Consider the following 19851-nt stretch of genomic DNA (forward strand, 5'->3'; position numbering starts at 1 on the left):
TAACCGGCTTAAATGTCTGTCCCGCCTACTAAAAGCTGTAAGGGGGTAACTAACTGTCGTGCTCGGTAGACAGCAATTTAGCGTGAACCCCCAGGGAGTTAGCTCGATCCAGATGGATCGATCTAAATCTCTGGGAATGCACTCTTATACCCCTTTCGTACACTTGCCCTCGTCCTGGGCACTGCTGCGTTTTACCGATACAAAATTGAGATATATTTTCATAGGGTGTCAAAATAGCGAACTGTCACGCCAACGTCGGTTGCTCTGAGATAAGGCAGTTTATGTTGTCATTTTGCATGTTTTATCTGTATTGTCGTATTTCATTTGACTTGTTAACTCCCCGTCTTCCGCATCAACCTCATCATTATCTAAATTGTGTCCACTATCAACTCCATCTTAGGAAACGAAACGCCCTGGTTATTAGACAAGTGCCTCATGAGGCGATTCTATCAAGTGCATGCGTTCGTTAAACTGGACGATTCTTCTAACAGTTGACATGTGGCTCTACTAATTTTATTTACAAGAACTTCGCTTCCCTTAGTTCACTAAAAGAGAGCATTTTAAAGCTAAAAAGTAGGTTTTCCTTTAAGGTTAATACTGATAAACAAGAATAACTCCCCCAGAGGAAGAAAAGGAGAAATCAAGAAAACAACATTAAAATGCTGAGCACTAAATGTAGCTCCTTATTATCAGCCATATCCTCATCAATATGCCAAGTTTATTTCACATTTTTTCTTACTCTTGACACTAAGTGTTATCTTCCTCCAGTGAAAAAGAAATCAAGTTACAAACATCTGAATGTATTAAATAATTAGTATCAGCATATTTCTAAAATCACTGCACATTTACAATCACAAATACCCAATTTGTGGCATTTAAGTCGTTTTTGGCTCAAACCATAGCATCGGCATCACAAAAGATCGCAAACATACTTCATATATGCAGCAGAGGTCTGTTGTATCTTTACGTTAAAAGAAAAACTGGTTGTTGAAAATAATTTCTTATATTACTACACATTATTATTATTATTTCTTTGTGTAAGGCCTGTTTTTTCTTCTCTTCCGAGACTCAGCCATGGCAGAACAATAATCATACAGATATAATAATTTACATTTTTGTCTCAAATCAACATCACTTATTATTAAGTTACAATCATATAATCTAGAGAAAAATTTACATTACTAACTTCTCCACAAAGAAGTTCAACAACAATGAGGATTTCATATTTCCCCTCGTTTTCATAATTAATCATTTAGTTGAAAAATCAATTAAACATCTGTTGGATTAATGTAATAATCTGAATAAATGCAAACTTGGATTTAAATCTTCAAACTTTTTGTACCAAGTCCTGCCATTTTCAATACTTTTTAGGGGGTGCACATCAAAAAGGGAAATAAAATATTGACCACTGGCATTTCAAAAACTGATACAAAACTGGGAATTTCACACATCTGTCTTCACATGCACACAAGGTGGAGAGAAATCTAAACCGTTTTGAAGGACACTTTGTACATCTTTTCTATGCTGTTTTCCTAATTCTTATTTTCATAATTACTGCACTAACAGACAAATTATAAGTGACAAAGATTGGGTAACTTTCAAAATACCAGTATAACTTACATGATGTTAACTTTTACATACAGTAGCAATTCTGACATAGCAGTACCCAAAACAGTACTGTCACTACATGAAACAGTAACAGTAATTACAATACCATCACTGCAGATAACAGTAACAGTAATTACATGACATACCATAACTATAGTACACAGTAACAACTATTACACTGCCCTACCATCCGTTTACTGTACAAATAACAGTAATTGCAATTTCATACCTTGAGTACACTGACCAAATTAATAGAAATGACAATCCACTCAGATATGAGCATGGGTTATAAATAAATATTTTCAAAACGCTGAACATTTATCATTGGACCATTAAAGATGCATACAAAGTCAATTTTTTGTCACAAAAACTAACCAAATGCCAGCATATAGTTTCAAGTAGTATAACTAAGAGAATTACCAAAAGGCATTGTTTAATTTTACCCAAAAATGATGTTTGAACAGATTTTTCTGCTGGCATTCTAAGCTGTATGTCAATGGGGCAGGAAAGTAGGTCACGGAAGTAGGTTAAATTTACAACCAAAAATTTAAAGAAAGGAGCAGTCTAAAGGTCTTTTATGGCTGATCGAGTGATCTATTCAGTTTATCCCTTGGCATGTTGAATTTATTTGAGTCATACAAGAATCTAGTAGAAGTGGTTTACAGGTGTTACTGGGAATCCATGCTCCACCGATGCTCGGTTCGTATGTACCTTTAAAACAAGGGTTCTGGATCCATCTTGGGTTCCCTCAGAATTGGAATCTCGTAATTCAGTGATTTTGCAGAGAAAAAAAAAAAGAAAGTAAAGAAAGAAAAGAAAAGGAAAAGCTCATGTCAGGACAGTCTCATACTTCAGTCTGTGTCCATGTACCCCAAGAGGAATTTTCTCTCTCAGGACGCGGTTCCATTGTCCCAGCGTCCTCACCCTCTGCAGATTTTGTTGTTGATCTAGTTGTTCTAGGCTAATGTCCCGAGCATAATCACTTCCATAGACAGATTTATGATGTGCCACATATTATTATGCAATAAACAGGGATGAGACGGACATTTAGTGAAAAAGTCTAAAAATATGGTGTGGGTCGTTAGTTGGAAAAATCACATCCCTGTATAAATAAATAAATAAACTTGTCCAAATTATCTGGCCTCCTTTAATCCTGCTGTTCATTTTGCTTTGTTCACTTTATATTGTGTTACACGTACTCAAAATATATCCCTTAGTGGTCCCAGTTTCCTAAACTCTGCGGATCTTGCCATTGGAAAGGAAAAAACTGTGGTCCTTGTACACAGAATTTGATACAGATATGTTACATACATATATATATTAATTATCACTGTATTTGTTTGTTATAGTCCCAGTTTCCTAGAATCAGCGGGTCCTATGGTGTTGAATTTGTGTACTAGAGAGGGGGTGCTGGGATACGACTGGAGGGGAGAGTCCGCAATGTCCTGGAAAATAATACAGATATATACACATCAGGATTTGTTTTTATCATTTCCTTTAAAATATGTTCACTCTGTAAATTTATCTGAGGCTTAAGGATTATAACAGAATTTTAAATTAATGAAATTAAAGTAAGAGGCAGATTTGTATCTGGCAAAGTAAAAACAATTGTTTTGCAGTTATTCGTAATAACATCAAGTCTATAATTATATCCTTATTCTTCAAACAAATATAAACGATAACATTTATTACATGTACAACCATATATTCACAAAATTAAGACCATAACCCTTAGAACAAAATCAACACATTTTCTTTAGAAGGTTTACAATTGAATTCTCTAAGAAAATGATTATTCATCAAGGTAAAATACTGAATCAGTTATCAGTTATATATTTGTTAGGTGCCCATAAATATTAATTTATCATCCCATATCACTTGTACTGTCATTAGTGTAGTTGCTTTCAAAGCAAGCACTGATCTAACATTATAAATGTGATTATGATTAGTTTTATGATATATAGATACCACATTAGTATTATACAGTACAAGTCTATTCCCTTACTGTAATAGACCAAGTGACATCACCAGCAGACCAAATTGCTGAACACGGGATTAATCATTAACGATTTTTATTTGCATAGGGTTCTCCATGTTTTAGCTATGTTGGACCACTTTAATTTAAAAAAAAAAAAAAACTTGAATTTTTAGGACTCAGAGTCCACTAAGTCTAGTTGATTGGTGCTCTTTCTTACGAACAACTGGCCCACCACTGCCAATAAAACTCAGTCCAGATAATTATTATTTGCTTGAGAGAGGGAGAGAGAGTCAGAGAGTCAGTCCAAGTCCTTTAATTTAAAATACCGAAATACACATCCATATTAAACTGGATCCAGTTATTTAACACAGGGCTTGTGGTGATATCACTAAGTCTTTTTTCAAATCCCAATTAAGTTCTGCAGTGAGAAAGTCCTATACTAGTATCCAATACGCAAGCTAGAAAAAGGCAGGAGCACTCAGTGGCATCGTCTTCAAGTGTGAAGTGTAACTGATAACATCAACATTTAAGTTACAACCAACACAATATCAGAGGTGAAATCATGATATAATTTGTGACAGAGGGTACCCATATTCCATATTTTATTTGTTTCCCCAAATCAAGATGCATTTATAATGGAGATTCTTGCAGAAAGGAATTACAGAAATGAGTGATTGATCTTTGATGGATTTTTTTTTTCTTGATCATGCATTCAATAATTTGAATGTGCACACCTAATTAGAAGGTAACTGCAGTGTTGAAAATTTACATAAAAAGATTGATCCATCAAGAATATGAACAGTGTAACAAAACCACTGTGGTTTGGCCCAAGAAAATTAATTCTGGACTGTGTACGATCTTATACACAGCGCAGATATTTTCGATCCCATATTTCTCAATGGATCACCCTTCCATTAATGTGTCTTTTTAAATACAGAGGTGCCGTTAGTATCTGGGACACACGCACCTCAGACAAATCGTTAAGTAACTCAGCAGGTGAAGCAAGCTGAAATGTAAATAATTTATATCATGATTTTTTTTAAAATCTAAACATTCCTTTCATACTCGGTCTGTCCTTCAATCAAAAAATGGTTCGATATAAAGCAGCAGGATAAATCAGTCCCAAAAGTAGCAGGGATAGCAGCTGCGAAAAATGGGATAAAAGCTGCCAAAACTGGTATAATAACTGCTAAAAATGGGGCAAGAGCTGCCACATGTAGGACAAAAGATGTCAATTTGGCAAAATTTTGATAACTGGGATGATCTCATTCAGCAGGCTGGTTTCAGCAGAAGTAGCAAACATCTGGAATACGTCTTGTATACAAACAATGATGAAGCATGCCTGGTTCAAGTCTACAGAAGATGAACTGGCAATTTCACAGTGAAATTTGTGCACTGATCAGTTCAAATGGGCCCAGCAAGTATTTCTAACTCACCACTTTAATTTTCAAACATCAGTACGTCTCCTGAAAGATGTCTCTAAATTTTACTACACAAGTTTGAAAATTTGGCACAAGGAAAATGGTTTAAAGACAGTCTCAGCGCGTTAAACCCTTAAAATAGCACGAAAATGAATTTTCCTGGAAATCTCACCAATTTCCCCATAATGACCAAGGTATATCCTATCCAAAACCGTTCAGAAAATGAAGCTACCTAATACCGTTTTTAAGTTCCATTAAATAATAAAAGACGACTCGTCTTAAATACTCAGCTACCACCTCACAGTACGGCTTCAGAACGCGCAATTTCTCGCTAAGTCTCGCGGTTTACTATGAATGAAGTACTACGGCTGAGACCCGGATGTTACTATTTGGCGCCAAAACAGCAAACATGGCTCAGACGCGCGTCAAGTCTGAAGAGGAGAGCGACAAAAGGGGACGAAAGAAAATAGTCACTCCAGTTCGAAAGATACGAAAGAAAATTAGAGACAGACGAAGAAGCACTCAGACTGTGTATGTTGGGAGGGAGGTGGGGCGGTGGAGGACACTTAAAGCTGAGTTAGGACTCACATATGAGGCAATGGCGAAACTACTCCTCGACACGTGAGTATGCGCTTCACAGGTCTCAAGTGTGTCTGATTATCATATTATCCTGTTCACAATAAATGACAATATTTGTGCTCATACAAAGTTGGTTACGTGTATAAGAGCGTTTTGGGCTTTACGTTTTCCGTTTTTGATCGGTACATGTACCGAAAAGATGGACAGGCGGCACTTACATGTCTGACAAGTTTCGCTGTGTAGTCGTGACGTCTATCTCATTCTGACTGAAGCCTGCTGTGATTGGTCGTAAGCGTGGGAAAATCGAGGTCGTGACCTTGAGCCGGAAGTACTTCTGGCTGTGCTCCGAAATCATGATAAATAGTTTTCGTTTTCTAATTCTTTATTCTAGTTGTCTTAACAGGACTTTTGTGACTCAGACTTATTAATATAATAATAAACAATCTCACAAAATACAAATCTGATCAAAGTTTTACATAGAACTTGCTTCTATACATTAATCTAACCCACTGAGACTGTCTTTAAGGTATCCAGTTTATTATTTTTGAACAAAAAAACTTAATTCCTGGAGATAAAAGTAGTTCCTCGTACTCACGTATCACTGCTCTACCTGCCCTTAAACTTGAATTCAATGCTTTACATCATTTCTAATCAAATGACCTAGTGCTCAATAAATCATTATTCATTCAAATTCAGGTACTTTTACTTTCAAGTTTCAAAAAGTACCCCAAAATTTTGTCCACAGTCCAAAACATTTATAAAATTTGCCTCACAAGCAACTGTGAAGTAGAGACAAAATGAAGAAGGGGAAAAAGTAAACACAGAAAATCTTCCATTTTAGTAAGAAATATCTATCCTCTCTACACTAAAACAGTATGAAATAATAGAACCTATTTATAACATATATACATATCAAGCACATGCATACGTGACAGTCAACCTTTGCGACAGTGCATGCCCCTAGTAACGGAAGCCCCGCACCATGCTAACGTGGGAACATATAGCACTTACGTCCACAGACAACGTGGAGTGCGCACGTCTAAGCGTTTGGTACAAATATCCGCTGATGGAAGAAGCGGAATTATATTTGCTTTTTATCTTCTTTTTGTTGGCCATGTTTAGAGGCAAAACATTGGGAGTCAAAAAGTCCTTGAAAAAAATAATAAATAAGCAAAAATGTAAAGCAGATCTAATGGATAACCAATGTCCGAGAAAAATGCATAATGAATGACAGAAATCTAAAATCTGATGGAAAAAAAAAACTACAAAGGACTATAATACAAGAGTTACTAAAATATGCAAATAATAATAATAAAATATGCATATCTGGGTATGTTTGAAAAACAGCTGTAAATGCAGAGAAATCCCTTTCCGCACCACACGCCATGAACACGTGCAGCCCCCGCGAGTGAAGCACCAGCAACTGTAGCACATCAAACACACAAGCAGCAAACGAAAAGTCTGTTCAGACAGAAATATTGCAGACTTGGAGGGGAAAAAAATGCCAAACTCAAGTCACCAGGCCACAGGAGAGCAATCTGGTTGATTAGTTGCCTGTTGACTTTGGCAATTTTCCGATCCAAGCCAGTTCTTGTCTGAACTCTGCTTATTAGAAACAACACTGCACTGGGCGGCTAGTGGTGCCATCTACAGTCTAAATGTCTTACCCACGCAGAGCCAAACTTTCTGGATGACTAGAAATTAAACCACACTTTACATATGGATTCATAAAGCATTCTAGCACTAGAGATGCGTCATATCTGACATTTATCAAATTATACCAGTTGGGATGACTGAGCATTCTAACGCAAAAATATAAATATCTCTCAAAAAGAAAAATAAATGGGGTCATAAATTAAGATTAAATAAAATATTTAATATTTATATTGATTATCATCCCCCCTTTTGGATAATAAAAAAATATATATAAAAATAAATAAATAAATGAGCCAAATAACATAATATTCCAATTTCAGTAATAATCATCACAAACAGCAAGAAGTTTCTTCAAAGCTTTCTTCATTTTTTTGTTACAAAATGCTAAAAAATTAGGACATTCTATCATCTTTTTACATATTTCATATCAAAACTCTCCTCATCAGAATTATCTAACACAGGAGCTAGAATGGCCCAAGCTTCCCAAGCGTACAGCTCTGACTTCTAAAAGCCCAGATTCCAAACTCCAGAACACAACATAAACCATCACATGCCAGAACACCAGCTGAAATACCTACATTGAGGTCAGAGGTCGCCAGCCTCATTCCCAGTTCCTGTCTGGGCGTACACGGCATGCGTCCATCCTTGTCCTGGGCGTGGTGGTTCTCCTTTACGAAGGGACTCATGCTGGAGAGTGCGCGCTTCAGCTTGCGTGGGGTCTTGTTGAAGGAAAATGCTCTGCTGACTCTCTTCCCAAACCTGCAGAGAAAAATTAACATAATTATTCTTTTTCTTTTATTTTATTATTATTATTTTTTAATCTCTACTCTCACATAATGACTAATTATACAATTATGAGTAAATTTTATTTGTAGCTATCATATTCATATCTATAAATATTGGATGAGGGGGACCCTACACATATCAGGACTGTCAGAGTAACTCCCTTACTTTATGAAAATTTAAAATGAAGAGAAAAAAACAATAAATGAGTAATGACCTTTTTGGTAACTTATACAATTCCTTATACATATATTCAAAAAGAAAAAAGAAACTTTATGATGCCCACATAACTTCTATCAGAGGAACTCTTTTCTTAAAAATTCATAATAAAGAGCAAAATAACAAATGAGCACTGACCTCTTCAGGACCTGCTTGCCAGGGTCTGAGGCAGCAATGTCCAACATTTTGGCATCCAGAGATACTAACAAACTCTCCTGCAATGAAAGAACAATACATAGCAATTAAAATATCTCTTAACATAGAACGGCTAAATTTTGAATAATAGGTATATATAATTATAATAATAGTACGGTAAGCTTTCCATTTTCTACTATGCCAACTTCTTTCATTCAGTCCCCTGAAAAACCAAAGGATCAGCAAGATTTTTGATAAGGTAGATCCTCTGAACGTTAGCGGGTGGTGCAGAAGTACAATACATGACTAACAGACCTGCGCTGTTTTGGGAGGCCCTGGAGATTTCCTGCAGAGCAGGTCTTCCGCACCTTCAGCACCTCCAAAACACCCCCCATGTGTGTGAATATGCTACTCTCTCTTTACTTACCCAGTCTGTCTTACAGGTGGTGCTAACTATATTCTTACACAGGTTTTGTAAATATACTACTCTCTCTCTACTTACCCAGTCTGTCTTACAGGTGGTGCTAGCTATACCCTTACACAGGGTCTGTAAGAACTCCTCCTTGCTCACACCATCTGTACACAGGGAAAAACTGTACAACTTCTCGCGGGCGTCAAGGCTGCTGCGACAGATCAGAGAGAAGACGTTCTTGCAGTCTGGAAAAAGAAAAAGAGCAAAAAAGACTTAGGAAAACTGGTAGTATTACCAAATAACTTATCTAACCATTTCAATAATTTCAAAGGCGTTTTCATTTAGTTTTTAGCATAAGTCTGATTAAAAAGCAAACTGCTATTTTGATTTTTCTAATCAGATCTTTAGGAATCGAAAAGAAATAAACTTTGAAATTGATCCACTGAAATTGAAGGCAGTCTTCAGCCAGGATTTTGAAACAGGGAGTGTAAAATTCATTCTTTTACTGAAATATGTTGTCTACGCTCCATATGCTTCAATAATAAAATTCTTTAGTGGCCATCCAAAAATTGAAACAGTCAAAAAAAAGAAAAAAAAAAGCCAGACACTTGCCTGATTGAAGGACAAGCCAAGTATTCACCTTTCACAAAAATAAGCATGAACCCACGTCCAGCAGAAATTGGGTTAACTGCGAATCATTATCTGCTGAACAATGAACGAAAGACTGAAGGACAAAAGGGGCTGCTAACTCACCTTCTCCCTCCGTAATGTCAGCCACGCGTTTCACGGAGGCCAATGGCAGCATCTCTATGTGCTTGTACGGCTTCTGCGGCGTCTTGGAGGGCGCCGGGCTCTTGAAGTTGCCAGCTCTCCGCCTTCTGCATATCTGAACATGAAATACATAAAAACTAATATGAAATTGGGGGGAAAATGAAAGATAATTCTCTTTAAACATGAGGAAGTATTGCAGTCTCTATACACAGACTAACGTGATTTCAAAGGTGCAAATCAAAGTTTGTCAGGTGATAAATCATTTTTGTTGCCATATTCACACTATTATATTTACTTATGTAACCCTTATGTAATAAAATAATGATAAGAAATGAATAGCTGTTGAAATAAGCTATTTATTGATGTGCAACAAGTTGGTACATCTTGGTCAGTTCCAGGCACCCCTCCGTCTTTATCCTCAAATCATTTTGAAGATGACTACAAATTAAGCCTCACCTCTAGACTGTCAGAGAAGAGATACAGCGTGAGAGCGTCTCCCTTGCCCCTAAGCTCTGTGGAAAGGTCTATCACATCTACCTTGGTGATGTAACTCCTGTGGGATGACAGTAGGTTTGGCTGGAGAGAAAATTAATTAATTAATTAATCAATTAAAACATTAAGATTAAATGGGTTCTCATCATGTAAAATTCAATGAAACTCCTGCAAGACAGAGGCAGGAATTTGTGGAGGGAATATAAATAAATTAATAAATATATTTAAATTTAAGTAGGTTCTGATCTGGTCAAAAAGTACAAGCCATTGCTACTCCTGTGAGACAAAAGCTGACTTGGATGAAAGGAAACTAAATTAATGCAATATCTAATTATATAGAAATTCAACTTTACTAGTAATTTAATACTAAAAATTTGTCACTTACCGGGCAGTTTTCTATATCATTGACTACTTCAAACATGGCCACCTGACCTTCTGTTTTTCTTTTATCTTCATTGATATGTCTGGAGGAAAGAAAAAATAAATAAATATATCCCAAAATGAAATATTGTGTATAACAAACATGCATTTCACGGACTGCGCTGATCAAATTTATTCTCAATCTGAATGTCATAAACATGTTGTGATTTACTTCCACTTAAAGAAAGTAAAATATAAAAGTATAACCACTTCTACAAATATTTCATCATAACAGAGACTGAATTGGCTCTGGCTTAATTAACCTACTACAATATTCTTGGTCACATGTAAAAAAACTTACTTTAAAACTTCATTAAGAGCATTAACAGCTTTTTCAAGAGCTGCGTAGTCGCTGAAGTTCTTGTTGGTATGCTTCTTTATATCTGTAATAAAAAGTAGAAACTTGAAATGAACAAAGTATGCTCTTCTTATCTCTCTTAAAAAATCCAAAACGGCTTTACAGGTTTCTGGGTTTGTAGGTTTGCAGATGTATGGGTTAATTGCAATGTCACATCTAGCAGTATGTGGACCATATCAGGATTTGAATTTATCTACATATTTGTTTTAGAACTAACAGCACTCGCATCCGATGATGCTCAGATTTATCCGTTTCTATCCTTGGGCCCGAGTGAACTTTACGACAGAACTTAGAAATGGGTTATCGACAGTTTCCTGAAACACCATTTGAAAATTACTAAATGTTCTCGTTAGAGAGATAGTTCTGTCGTTAGTTTTTCTAATTGTAACTAATGACAACTTCCTGAAACTGGCCCCTGTATTTATGGATCAAAGAAATATTGTTATGTTACTAGTTTTATCTGTACAAACAATGTTGCCAACATGGCTAAGCTCTAGCCTTACCATTCAGCAGTAGAACCACACTGGGTAACCTCTGAACAGGTCTGATCAGCAGTTCCTTTAACGTCTGCCTGCAGCACTCTGGTTTGTTTTTGCAGACCTGGATGAATCAAGCACATAAGTTGGTCAATAATAATTATATGTCTAGATCTTTATATCTATTGATAGATCAAGCAGGTTGTTAAAACTGATTATCCTGAAAATGTAGCTTGGGACCAGGGGCGGATCACCCATGAATATATCTATATAAAGAATCAATGCTATTGCATTGATACTGCTAGGTGGTGCTCATGTTCATAACATCATTAATCTGTAAACATGATTTAGCAAATATCAGTATTGCTGCTTGCTAAAAAAATAATTAAAATAAAATAAAGTAAATAAACAAATCATATTAAAAATAATGAAACCTACCATCAGAAAAGCATGGAATCTTGTGTTGGTCCTGTCACATTCTTCAATAGTTGCCTTGGTTTGCTCGAAGAAGTTGACAAATGGTGGATAGGCTTTCGTTAGCTCACTGGCCTAAGTAAGAAGAAAAGAGGACAGATGAAAAATTGGCCTTATTTACCAAGGAAATACTGGTTGGGTTGAATACAGCATGAAATCACATTTACAAGGAGTAGTCTGCCATTTAGTGAAACAGTAGGATAACCTGATTACTTACCAGATGTAAAATCATAGCAACAACAATAAAAAGTCAAAGTAAATTATGATCTATGCCAAATTTGGCCATAAATATAGTTAGTCTGTAAAGAAAGAAAGATTTTATGCTCTCTCTTCCCCTTTAAAATCATCCCACTCGAACAATCAAATGAGAATATTATCCCAAAAAAATAAAGAGTCACACTTTGTTGGCCACAACTTACATGTCTGACAATCACGTCGCCCACACTGCACTCCTCTCTCCAGTTTGCCACCAGCGATGCCAGCTCCTCACATATCTTACTGTGGATTTGAAATATGGAGGGGATGGTGCCGAAGATGAGCTTCACATCTGTAGGTGGCAGCAGGGGTCCTCCTGGCTGGTTAGGATTCTCTATTCCTTCTTTGAAGATCTGAAAGTAATTGTTTTTTCCATGCATGAATTAAGTCAGGACCTCTTTCTGAATTTTCAATCCTTTCTTTAAATATCTGAAACAAATAGTTTTTGAGTTTTTTTTTTTTAAATAGATAACTTGAGAGACAAGACCACAATTCTGTATTAAAAAGTGGTGTTGTTTAAAAGAAAGTCAGGACCTCTTTCTTGCTCTGAACAATTAACAAAAGTAAGCACTTATTCCACACTAGTACAAAAATATTGCATAAAAATACCATATCCATTATTGTAAAATGTTCCCATTCAATATAACAGACATGACCCCAGGTTTAAAAAAAAAAAAAAAAAAACCTGAATATTCATTCCCCCCCCCCCCTCCCCAACCCTGGATTTTATTGCAGATTTTGACGAATCTCAGAAACCATCAGAACTGAATTTTAAAACGCGGAATTCCATGGCAAACTACTCACAGTCAGCACGGTGTCCAGTATGGCAACATAGTTGTTCTCTGTCTGAAGAAGCTCCATAATCACTTGCTTCCTCTTGCTGATATTGGCAGTGGGGGCCCCAGGGGTGGCAGTCTCCAAACCTAGGGGAGTGGCTGAAAAATAGTGTAACAAAGGATTAACATAGAGAGGAATCAAAATCCTTATAAGATCTACAACTTGACAGCAATTTTCATTCTTTCACATCTCCAACAGTACAATAATAACATTTGTGAAAAAAAATATCACACTTTATTCCTTTTTCCTTCACTTCAGTACAAATTAAAGTTCAAAGCTAATTTTCAAACAATAAAAATCAAAATGCCACCTTTTCACAGAGAGCAGAATATATTAACAGCTTCCTACATTTAACACACACCATGACTGCTCCCTCTACCTACCTGGAGTAACAGCTGTTACCTTCTTGTCAACTAATGACTGCTCCCTAGCCAAACGCTCCTTGCAGCGTGGAGAGATGGGGGAGGAAGGGGAGTTGATGGACTCTACACACACACACAGGAAGAGAGTGGAGAGATAAACAGAAAGAGAGAAGAGAAGGACAGACGAAGTTAATACACAGAATAAGTTACGATACTGATATTTCTATCTACAAATCATTCAGAAAGAAAATGTCTAAAGCACACAGAAAGCAGACCAAGAAAAATAACAACGATTATCAATAAACATGACAGCAAAGAGATATTTATGAGCACATTCAGAACTGCTGACTAACAGATCCGCGGATCAAATATGGCCAATCCACTTGAATACTTGTTGCCTAATCCCAGTGGGGAATCTATTCAGTGTCTAATCCAAAATCAAGCAAGCAAACATTTTAGTGGTTCGCCATATTTTGTTAGTCCTCTGTTCTGAATGTGTTCTATGTGAACACCCCCAAGGAACTAACCCCCCTGTTCCTGTGAATCCCTTACCCTCCTCACAAAATGCCCGCTCCAGTTCCGCCACAGGGGTCAGTTCACTGACCACTGGACTGTGGGTGTCCACTACGGGGGACAGCACGCTGCCAAAGAGGGGTCCCTGTGAAGGCCAGACAGCTGACCCATTCAGGACAGTGGCCAAAGGAGACTGACCAATGGATGTCAGCAAGTCTAGTGAAGGTGAAGAATCTAGCAGACAGAAGGCAAGACTTGGAGAGTGAAGCAATGAAAGCAGTTTTTTTAAAGATAACAGATGAAAATAGCAGAGGAGATAAAATATGAAACGACCATTTTGATCATCAATGAGAAAAGTACCAAAGTAAACAGAGAACGAGCTCCGAGGCAAGTGCAGCTCTGAGAGAGTGGCAGCTCATTGCTTTCAGGAGAAAAAGAAATGCTTTTATTTTCATAGATTAGTGAGGTGTCTCACTGGTCAAATTAGAGTTGGTCTACTTACCCTGGGTCAACTTGAAGTGTGAAACCGTTGCCTTACTTGGCGAGTTCATGCACCCAGAGACCTTCAGACGTTTGTTATGACAGGGAGAGAAGGAAGGAGAAGGGAAGAAAGCATATCTATTCTGGCTCCTAGGAGAAAATGAAGTCTTCGAAGAGCTTGGTTTCGGTGCTACAAGGGTGGAAAGATACAGAAACACAGAAATGAAAGCATGCAGACAGAAGAACAGTTAGAGAGAAAGTAAGAATCAAAGTAAGAATCAATCTTTTTCCAACCAAATTGTTGAAATCGCACATCTATCATGCTAAGCCTCTGTTGCTAAGACATGGTTTCCCAACTTACCTGTAATTTACTACCCACAAATCAAAACGCACTCTTTTAAACCCGCACTCACCTACGTCTGGCGTAACATCAATGAGCGACGCACTCAGCGACAGCATGTGTTCGCTGGAGCGTCGTTTGTGATATATGATAGGAGAGTCCAGCTCCCCGTCTGAGGCCAGCTGCGTCAGGGTGTCCTTCAGACGCTTACGTTTCCTCATACGTGAACCGGAGCTGGGAGTGTTGAATGCCGACGAAGGCGTCTTCTCAATCTGTGTAGAAATTTGAACTGATGTGTTAGTATCTTTCTGCATCTCTCTCTCTCTCTTGTTCCCCTCCCCCCTATCCATTTATATATCATGCAATATAGCAAGTCTAGAAGTGCTTCATAAGGGTAGACCAGCTAAATTATACTTAAGTTTTTAATCAATCCATCAATAAGAGGAATTGAAAATCACAAAGCAAATTATATTTGAATTTTTTAGAAAATTAAGAAAAGTTAATCAGTCTGACGTTACCTTCTCAAACTGGTACATGGATTCCTCAGCACATGCTTCCATCTGTATACTGGCCCAAAACCACTGGAAATAAACAGAATCAGATGCCTCAGTAGAACTCTTCTTATTTAAAATTAGTTTAACATAAAGTCAATTATTTCTTCATGAAAACAGGGGAATCAAATGGCATTCACTCTTTGGACGACAGATGAGAGGGCATTTAGTGAAAACTTGAAATATATGGCATGGTACCTACTGCATCAATCTCAAAATAGATATTTTTCTCTCCCAAAAAGTCAGAAATCTAAGGATAGTCAGAAAAATCTCGCTACTGCTGAACTTTGACAACAAAAAACTGGACACCCAGCTTCCCATATTATACCTAATTATCCTCCCTGTCACCTACCTCTCCCGTCACCATGTTCAGCTTGTGGTGCATCTCAAAGGGGACGTCGTCCTTACTGCTGATACTGTGGTCTATCACCAGATGGGTGCAGTCAGAGTCTCCAGCGGGGACGTGGCGACCACCTGGAATGGCATGACCAGACTAACACTGATGACCATTTATAATTACAATAATAATAATAAAACCTGCAACTGTTTTTATACATATTGCAATAAAAAATATATATATATTTATTACAAACCCATATTAAAAATAATATAAAGGAGGGAGGGATCTGCAAGGACATTTTAAGACAGGTGTTCAATAAAAAACAACATTTTTTGGAGCTAGAGTGACACAGAAAAGGTTTATGACTAATGTAGTGTACACCAAATCTGAAAATATCACCCCCTTTGTCCAGGGAAAAGTCTGACCTGACTCAAAATTCAATCTAGGTTCTACATCATTTCTCAACTTGGATCAACCCAGGGAGTAAAAAGCTCCACTTTTTTTCACTAAAAAAACCCTCTTTTAAATTGCTGTCTACAGGCATGTGTTCAGGTATCTCACCGTTGGCAGTCGTGACTTCCTCCATGTGTCTCTGCTCCTCAGCGGGAAACCCCAGGAAACCAAGACAACAGTTGTCAAATGGTTTCATCCTGTACTCCATCTAGTGACAAGAGACAGCAATAATAATATACAAGTAGTAAGATTAAGATCATCATAGAAGTGTGTGGTGCTGTGTACATCTTCATTGTAGCACAAGAAGAAAACTTATGGTAGTCACAAACAGAATCATGCTTAATAAATGATGAATAAAAACTTGAATTGTACTCAGTAAATTCTGAACAATTAAAAAAAAGAGTAACTAGCCAAATCAGACTGAGAAATATTTAACAATTACGAAAAATAATTATTAAAACAAAATTTAACTAACTAACTAACTTGATTAATTAATTAATTAATACAGGACTCACAAATTTTAAAGTAAAAAAATAAATAAATAAATAAATAAATAAATAAATAAATAAATAAATAAATAAACAAGGACTGACCATCCTTTCCTCAGTGGCGGAGAACTCCAGGTCATCTCTGGCCTCCCATGCCTTCTGGACCCATTGACTGCTCATGATTGGAGTGCCCAGACTGACCGCTGCCTGAATAGACAACAAACAACTTTTTACCATTATTCTGGCCAGCTGCCATTATCCAGGGTAACCGTACAGTAGTCTTTTGGAGACATTTATCTTTTATTTTTTAATTTTTTAAAAATTGTAGCAGGGGGAGCATTCCCATAAACCCATCATACTAGCTTAATTGATCATGCCAGACATTTTAGCTGATTACACTGAAAGCACTATAGCAAGAAGCCCCTCAGATTATATCAATGGAATTGGTACGATGGGTTTATGGGAACGCTGCATGCTGTCTCATTAAGAAAATACATTCAGATAACCAATCTCAAAATCTTGTCTAAATCCCTGCCGGAGAGTCTTTAATATTGAACTTCACTCCACGTACCCTGTATTTTTCTCCTCCAGTGCAGTTGGCAACCAGATGCGTCACTCTGGTGCTGAAGTCCTTTCTTATACTGCCTCCCATGTGGTGGACATAATCTGCCATCTTGGACTGGAAATTGAAATAAATAAATAAATAAATAAATATATAAATAAATAAATAAAAAACAAAAAAATAGGTAACACGTTGCAGTTTAAAGTAAATAATGAGGTATTCACAGTCAACACTGATACAATCAGATCGTGAAAATGCAGTTTTCCATTATTAAGTCAGTGATTCAGATAGAAGAAGCTAACTGTCAGTCCCAATTACCAAATGTCAATAATGTTTGTAAGACTACTGGGTACATATAAATATATATTGACAGTTAAAGTCTCCTATTTCACTGTGACTCACCAGTTCTGCCTTCTGTTTAAAACCAGTAAAACACATAATGAGGTTTTGCATGGAGGTGCAGTACAGAGGGCGGGAGCTGAATGGAATGTGCTGAAATACAAGGTAAACAAATACAAAGAGGTATAAAAATTGTTTAAATCTTTTTTTTTTATTCATAAAACAAACATACATACACACAAAAAAAGGAAGCAAAACAAACCTGGTAAAAAGGACAAAAAATTTACCCATCACATACATAACATCAAAATTTCTGGAATATATAATACAAAACCCAACAAGTTTCTTATAGATTTACTTATATATTTAATGAGAACAAACTATCCAATGGGCACCCATCTTTCAATATAGACACAATATGACCACATATGACCAAGAATAAAAGAAAGCTTAATCATTCAGCAACCAGATTATTATTTAAACAATAGTAAAGCTTATTAACAATACTTACCTCTTGCTTGAAGAAACAGAATCAAATGTATAACAATAAAAAATTTATTTAAACAATTTTTGCAAAATTAAAACTTTTAATATTTCCAGCAACAACATCCCTCACCTAACTAGGATTTAGGATATTTGTGTTCTAATCTCTCTTTAATATGTAAATAAAATCTACAACTCATGAAACCAACCTCCTTTTTAGAAGCACTTGAAATAACCACAGGGGGTCCTGCAATTCTGACTTCCTCTCCCCTCAGCCTAAAGTAGGTTCCATCATTGAAATTGTCTGTTACAAATACTGTGTCATAGTCTGCATCCCTGGCAAAATCCATGCCACTCTCTGAGTAGAAGACAGGTAGGCCATATTGCTAAAATAAAAGAAAAAATGTTTAGGCTGATTACAATTCTGGTAACTTGGCAAAAGCAGACTACCTGAGAGTCATTGCAAAAAAACTGAATGGTTAATATTTATAGGAATTAACCAAAATCCAATATGCAACACAAAGAAAAGTATCCGTAAATTCTATACTAAGAAGTTGTACAGCCACTAATAAAAAAATCAATGAAATTCTGAAGAAACTGGCAGTGCAACTGATGGCTGGACTGCTGTGTATAGAAAGTCTGAGGCACTACCAGTGTTCAAATTGGCATTTCTTTTTAAGACATTAATCTTTTACATTTGCTTTCTAACGTCTGAAAAAATACACAATAAAATTAATTAATTACATTCACAAATGGTAGCAATAACTCAAACTGATGGTATAATATACAGTACCTTCACAGCTCCCAAAAGTTTAGGGTGTCTTTCACAGCAGTTATTAATAATAACAAATCGCTTTTCTTCCAAAGTCCTCCTCTCTACAAAAATGAAAAATAGATGCGTGTTTCACTGATCGACAGGTGTCAGTTCTGATGATCAACCCAATCATTTAAAACTCTAATTAAGAGACACAAAGTATTTGTTTCAAGAAGCAAAGGAATCTGAACCATGTCATTTGGTTTCTCAGGTATAAAGGAAGGCCATACCTTCAGTGGCTTTACCAAAGAGAGGATAGCGACATTTCATCAAGAAAAAGCAAGTCTTGTTCTATTGAAATCCAATTATTAAATATTCTAACGCACGTCATTACAAACAAACAGATACACAGACACGGCTGCTTTTTGATGTATAAATATTTTGGAGGATAAATTAATCAAAAGTAGGATTTACCTTCCCTTGACTCAGCCAAAGTTTCCATGCTACAGCTAGCGCTCGTACTGCACAAGGAATCCGCCATCTTTTTCTTTTTCTTCTGAATCTCTCAGGAGGCCAAATCTGTTGGCCACTTGGTCCTGAATTCCTTAACTTTCGAATCTAAAACAACCATGAAACGCGTGTGTTTTAATTGAACTGGAAGCTATAATTTTACGGCTGATCCAAACGTAAACATCACATTTCGAATTGCGGCGGCTGTTCAAAATTGACCTAATTTCGTATTGGCTGTCAAGTGGTCACGTGGTACCCACAATGCACCGCTAGACCGAAGCACGAGTTTCTGACAGGAGGTGTATGATGTGAGTTTACGTTTACTCGACGCATTTAATATGATTGGAAGAATGCAGTCTTTTAATGAACAGCGTAGCTCTCAGAAGAACGACCCCCTTTTGTTAATTGTATAAGACGACAGAGTGAACACTGAGTGGAAGCGACATAGGCTGAAGAGACACTCTCTTACTTTAAAAACACGATTTATCATTACGTACCGGTATGATGTCTCCTCTGTCCCTCAAATTTTGGATTGTGTACAGATGAACTTAAAGTTCTGTGTGGATGCATTGAAATAAAATGGAAAGTTTGTGCTAGAATTTGGTCCGTTGTGAACCACTAATACTTGACATAATACCCTGGGAACGAATCCAAAAAAACATAACTTACTTTAAATGTGTCAGTTGAGACGTTATGTAAAGAGGCCTTCACAATCACAGCTAATGTAAGATTGATTGAGACCATGTACGAAAAACGGGAGAAACCGACAAAGACTAAAGGGAAAGCCCAAAGAAAACCAAAG

The 19851-nt window shown here is 36.7% G+C and overlaps 1 protein-coding gene across 5 annotated transcripts; it reads right to left on the reverse strand.

The window, feature by feature from the left end:
- Positions 1–658: 658 nt before the first annotated feature.
- Positions 659–19287, reverse strand: LOC106158574 (protein ECT2-like). 5 transcript variants are annotated; one of them, XM_086996530.1, is made up of 24 exons: positions 19014–19287; positions 18579–18661; positions 17995–18171; positions 17366–17455; positions 16973–17080; positions 16507–16608; positions 16022–16121; positions 15473–15594; positions 15088–15150; positions 14643–14841; positions 12842–12972; positions 12202–12390; positions 11747–11857; positions 11336–11432; positions 10776–10857; positions 10440–10518; positions 10019–10138; positions 9545–9677; positions 8882–9036; positions 8383–8459; positions 7821–8001; positions 7254–7280; positions 6598–6735; positions 659–3053 (listed from the first exon to the last, which is right to left on the reverse strand). In XM_086996530.1, the coding sequence occupies exons 1-24, from the start codon at positions 19078–19080 to the stop codon at positions 2952–2954; spliced, it is 2733 nt and encodes a 910-aa protein (XP_086852656.1). In that variant the 5' UTR covers positions 19081–19287; the 3' UTR covers positions 659–2951. The 5 variants fall into 5 exon arrangements, with proteins under 5 accessions (XP_086852656.1, XP_086852658.1, XP_086852660.1 ...); XM_086996532.1 differs by lacking the exon at positions 7254–7280; XM_086996534.1 differs by lacking the exon at positions 6598–6735.
- Positions 19288–19851: the final 564 nt, after the last annotated feature.

This window comes from Lingula anatina, chromosome 10 (assembly GCF_051362555.1).
Source record: "Lingula anatina isolate TDL-2025a chromosome 10, LinAna3.0, whole genome shotgun sequence".
Classification (NCBI taxonomy): Eukaryota; Metazoa; Brachiopoda; class Lingulata; order Lingulida; family Lingulidae; genus Lingula; species Lingula anatina.